At 71.8% G+C, this 5,025-nt stretch overlaps 1 protein-coding gene across 4 annotated transcripts; it reads left to right on the top strand.

The window, feature by feature from the left end:
• The first annotated feature begins 316 nt into the window (after positions 1-316).
• Positions 317-4,803, top strand: CCDC115 (coiled-coil domain containing 115). 4 transcript variants are annotated; one of them, XM_024112442.3, is made up of 6 exons: positions 317-383; positions 1,447-1,561; positions 1,967-2,070; positions 3,289-3,440; positions 3,881-4,048; positions 4,586-4,803. In XM_024112442.3, the coding sequence occupies exons 1-6, from the start codon at positions 325-327 to the stop codon at positions 4,696-4,698; spliced, it is 711 nt and encodes a 236-aa protein (XP_023968210.2). In that variant the 5' UTR covers positions 317-324; the 3' UTR covers positions 4,699-4,803. The 4 variants fall into 4 exon arrangements, with proteins under 4 accessions (XP_023968210.2, XP_005312009.2, XP_065427214.1 ...); XM_005311952.4 differs by having other exon boundaries at positions 319-383; positions 3,328-3,440; XM_065571142.1 differs by having other exon boundaries at positions 347-403; positions 3,328-3,440.
• Positions 4,804-5,025: the final 222 nt, after the last annotated feature.

The following is a 5,025-nucleotide window of genomic DNA, read 5'->3' as shown; positions in this document are numbered from 1 at the left end:
GCCCATGGTGAGGAGAGAGTCACGTGGTGCAGTCCCCCCCCCCCTCCCCGTTGCCCCTCGCAAAAATGGCGGCCGAAGGGGACGGGGCAGGTTTACCCTTTACAAACATGGCGGCGAGACGGGGACGGCGCCGCGCTTGCCCTCAACCAAGATGGCCGCCGGTTCGTTTTCGCATGGGGGAAACAGCTCTGTCCAATCAGCGGCTTCTCCCGGCCTCCTCTGGAGGGTGATTGGAGCGTCTCGCCCAAGCCCTTAGCTCTGATTGGAGAACATTGGGGAGGCTCCGCCCCACTGGGAAGCCGGGATTGGCTGGTTTCCAAGGTCATGTGCTCGGGTGAAGGGGAGGGGCGGGAGGGGGAACAGCCGGGATCGCTCGGTCCGGGGTAGGTGCTGGAGGAGCCAGGTGGGGGCGCGCCTGGGGGGAAGGGCCGAGGGGGGGGCGGTGCCAGGGGGAGGGACCGAGGGGGGTCAGTGGGGGGGTGGATCCAGGGGGCAGGTGGCGGGGGGGCGGTGCCAGGGGGGCAGGTGGTGGGGGCGAAGGGCCCGAGGGGGGGCGGTGCCAGGGGGCAGGTATTGGGGGGGCAGGTGGCGGGGGCGAAGGGCCCGAGGGGGGGCGGTGCCAGGGGGCAGGTACTGGGGGGGCAGGTGGTGGGGGCAAAGGGCCCGAGGGGGGCGGTGCCAGGGGGCAGGTGGTGGGGGCGAAGGGCCCGAGGGGGGCGGTGCCAGGGGGCAGGTATTGGGGGGACAGGTGGTGGGGGTGAAGGGCCCGAGGGGGGCGGTGCCGGGGGCAGGTGGTGGGGGCAAAGGGCCCGAGGGGGGCGGTGCCAGGGAGCAGGTATTGGGGGGGCAGGTGGTGGGGGTGAAGGGCCCGAGGGGGGGCGGTGCCGGGGGCAGGTATTGGGGGGCAGGTGGTGGGGGCGAAGGGCCCGAGGGGGGGCGGTGCCAGGGAGCAGGTATTGGGGGGGCAGGTGGTGGGGGCGAAGGGCCCGAGGGGGGCGGTGCCAGGGGGCAGGTATTGGGTGGCAGGTGGTGGGGGCGAAGGGCCCGAGGGGGGCGGTGCCGGGGGCAGGTATTGGGGGGCAGGTGGTGGGGGCGAAGGGCCCGAGGGGGGGCGGTGCCAGGGAGCAGGTATTGGGGGGGCAGGTGGTGGGGGCGAAGGGCCCGAGGGGGGCGGTGCCAGGGGGCAGGTATTGGGTGGCAGGTGGTGGGGGCGAAGGGCCCGAGGGGGGCGGTGCCAGGGGGCAGGTATTGGGTGGCAGGTGGTGGGGGCGAAGGGCCCGAGGGGGGCGGTGCCAGGGAGCAGGTATTGGGGGGGGCAGGTGGTGGGGGCGAAGGGCCTGAGGGGGGGCGGTGCCAGGGGGCAGGTATTGGGGGGGCGGTGCCAGGGTACATCCCGGGGGCGGGTCCCCGGCCCGAGGCTCCGGTTCTGACCCGGTTGTGCCCCAGGCCGATGGCCGAGCTGGCGCTGCGCCGGGAGCTGGACGAGCGGCTGCTCCACCTGCTGGGGGCGCTGGAGACGTTGCAGGGCAAGAGGGACGAATTCAACAGCTGCGTGGAGCAGGTGAGGCGGGAGGGGAATTGGATGGGCCCCCCCTACTTACACCTCGGGCCCCCCTACTGCCCCCAGGTTCCCCCTACTGCCCCGGCCCCCCATCTTGCCCCCCCCAGGACCCACCTACTGCCCCCAGCCCCCCTTCTTACCCCTCAGGCCCCCCCTACTGCCCCCAGGCCCCACTTCCCTCCCTCCAGGACCCCCCCACCGCCCCTGGGGTCCCCCTTTCCCACACTGCTCACCTTCTCAACGCCCACCGTGCTCCCCAGGCCCCCTCCTGCACCCACTGGCCTGGTCAAGCTGCAGCCCCGTCAGCCTGGGGGTGGGGTGGGGTCTCTGGGGCAGTGCAGCCCCTTAGGGGAGTGTCCCCTCCCCAGCAGCCCCTGACACCCCCCCTTGTGTCCCTCCATGCAGGGCTGGTTCTCGCTCTCTAAGTCCCGCTTCGCCATGGGCTGCAAGTCGGTCTCTGCCCTGCAGTACGGGGCCCGCATGGAGCCGCTGGTCCGGGTGTGCGCCAGGTAAGAGCAGGGGGCTATGGGTCGGGAGTGAGGGGCACCGGCAGGGCTGCGGGGAGCCCAGGGCCGGGCTAGCAGGGGGCTGCGGGTCGGGAGTGAGGGGCACCGGCAGGGCTGGGGGGAGCCCAGGACCAGGCGAGAGGGGGCTGTGGGTCAGGAGTGAGGGGCACCGGCAGGGCTGGGGGGAGCCCAGGGCCTGGTGAGCAGGGGGCTGTGGGTCGGGAGTGAGGGGCACCGGCAGGGCTGGGGAGAGCCCAGGACCGGGCGAGCAGGGGGCTGTGGATCGGGAGTGAGGGGCACCGGCAGGGCTGTGGGGGAGCCCAGGACCGGGTGAGCAGGGGGCTGTGGATCGGGAGTGAGGGGCACCGGCAGGGCTGGGGAGAGCCCAGGACCGGGTGAGCAGGGGGCTGTGGGTCGGGAGTGAGGGGCACCGGCAGGGCTGGGGGGAGCCCAGGACCGGGCGAGAGGGGGCTGTGGGTCAGGAGTGAGGGGCACCGGCAGGGCTGTGGGGGAGCCCAGGACCGGGTGAGCAGGGGGCTGTGGGTCGGGAGTGAGGGGCACCGGCAGGGCTGGGGGGAGCCCAGGACCGGGCGAGAGGGGGCTGTGGGTCAGGAGTGAGGGGCACCGGCAGGGCTGTGGGGGAGCCCAGGACCGGGTGAGCAGGGGGCTGTGGGTCAGGAGTGAGGGGCACCGGCAGGGCTGTGGGGGAGCCCAGGACCGGGTGAGCAGGGGGCTGTGGGTCGGGAGTGAGGGGCACCGGCAGACTTGGCCTCCTGACTAGAGCCTTGTGTAAATCCCACTTTCACGCTGGGCACGGAAATGGTGAAACCCCCCCAACGATCTTGTAATTCACGGAACGAGACTCCTCGAATCGTGGGGCTGGAAGGGACCCCAGGAGGTCACCGGGTCCGGCCCCCTACGCGGAGGCAGGACCTACTCACCCCAGACCAGCCCTGACAGGGGTTTCTCCAACCTGGTCTTAAAACCCTCCAGTGGGGTCCCACAGCCCCCTTGGGAGCCGGTTCCCGAGCTGAACGACCCGGCGAGCTTGAAATATCTCCCAATATCGAACCTCCATCTCGCTGGCTGCGGCTTCAGCCCTTTACTTCTCGTCCTGCCCTCAGCGGACACAGGGAACAACCGACCCCCAGCCTGGAACGGCTCTGACGGGGGTGCCCCATCCGCGCCAGGCTGTGAATGACCTGCAGGGGGGCTCCCCAGCCCGAGGGGGGGGTCAATGGTGTGGTTTATTCCTTCCAGCGAGGGGGAGAGCGGGCAGGTCGCCTTCCAGGTGATCCCAGGAGACGGGGACCCGTCCGCAGAGGCTGCTGAGGGGTCACCGGCCGTGGAGGAAATCGGGCCCCAAGACCAAGGTGAACTAATGGACAAAGAACTTCAGCGGGAGCCCAGGGCTGGGCTGGGGGGGCTGCGGGTCGGGAATGAGGGGCACCGGCAGGGCTGGGGGGGGGTCAGGGCTGGGCTAGGAGGGGGCTGCGGGTCGGGAGTGAGGGGCACTGGCAGAGCTGTGGGGGGCAGGGCTGGGCTGGCAGGGGCTGTGGTCGGGAGTGAGGGGCGCAGCAGAGCTGGGGGGGGCAGGGTTGGGCTAGCGGGGGCTGCGGGTCGGGAGTGAGGGGCACCGGCAGAGCTGTGGGGCGCAGGGCTGGGCTGGCAGGGGCTGCGGGTCAGGAGTGAGGGGCACCGGCAGGGCCGGGCTAGGAGTGGGCTGCGGGTCGGGAGTGATGGGGCGCAGCAGAGCTGGGGGGGGGGGGGGGGGGGGAGGTTGTGAGACACATTTTGGTGAATGTCTCCCCAGTCTTGCGGCAGCGAAAGGGCCCAGGGAAAACTGCGGATCCTGGCCCCCCCGTGGAGGCAGCCCCCGAACCCGATTCCCAGAAGGGGGCCTCGTCCCGGGACCCACTGACCTGGTTCGGGATCCTGGTGCCCCAGAGCCTCCGGCAGGCTCAGAGCAGCTTCAAAGAGGGTAAGTCCAGGGCGCCCCCTGGAGGGGACAGGCCCTGGGCCCCGGGCCCCATTCCCTGCCCCTGAGGCAGCCAGTCCCTGCCCTGGGGCCGATGGGAGCCAGCGCCCCCTAGAGGGGACAAGCCCTGGGCCCCAGCCCCATTCCCTGCCCCCCGAGCCAGCCAGTCCCTGCCCCATTCCCCGCCCCCCTGAGGCAGCCAGTCCATGCCCTGGGGCTGATGGGAGCCAGGGCCCCCTAGAGGGGACAAGCCCCAGCCCCATTCCCCACCCCCCTGAGCCAGCCAGTCCCTGCCCTGGGGCCTATGGGAGCCGGTGCCCCCTAGAGGGGACAGGCCCCTGCCCCATTCCCCACCCCCTGAGCCAGCCAGTCCCTACCCTGGGGCCTATGGGAGCCGGTGCTCCCTAGAGGGGACAGGCCCCTGCCCCATTCCCCGCCCCCTGAGCCAGCCAGTCCCTGCCCTGGGGCCGATGGGAGCCGGCGCCCCCCAGAGGGGACAGGTCCCCTTTCCCCCCTCTCCTGACCCCCGTCTCCGCGCAGGGATTCTCCTGGCCGGGGAGATCGCCAGCCTACAGAGCGACATCGAGGCCACGCGGGCGCAGTATCGGGCGCTGCTGGAGAGAAAGCGCCAGCTGCTGGCCAGAGAGGGGTAGCGCAGCCAACGCCCCCCCTCGGCTTTCGCCCCCCCCCCCCCCGCCCCCCCCAGCTGGGTGTATTGTAACCGCCGCTGCCCACGTCAATAAACTGGGATCGCTGCTCTGGTGTGTCCGTCCATCCATCCATCCCTGCCGGAGGGGCTGGCCCTGCTCTGTGTCCCCTGCCCCACTGCGCTGTGGGGTCCGTGGAAGCCCCTGCTGCGTGGAGTGCTCGTCCCGTGCGGTGAGGTGGGGGGCTCGGGGCGGCGCTCGGAGATGTCCAGGCCTTGGAAATGTTAAAGAGAAAATCTGCCTCTCCCCTGGGCAGGAACCAGCCTCCTGCCC

Source organism: Chrysemys picta, chromosome 17 (assembly GCF_011386835.1).
Source record: "Chrysemys picta bellii isolate R12L10 chromosome 17, ASM1138683v2, whole genome shotgun sequence".
NCBI lineage: Eukaryota > Metazoa > Chordata > Testudines > Emydidae > Chrysemys > Chrysemys picta.
Note: the sequence above shows the minus strand (reverse complement) of the source record. Positions and strands in the feature narration are given on the sequence as shown.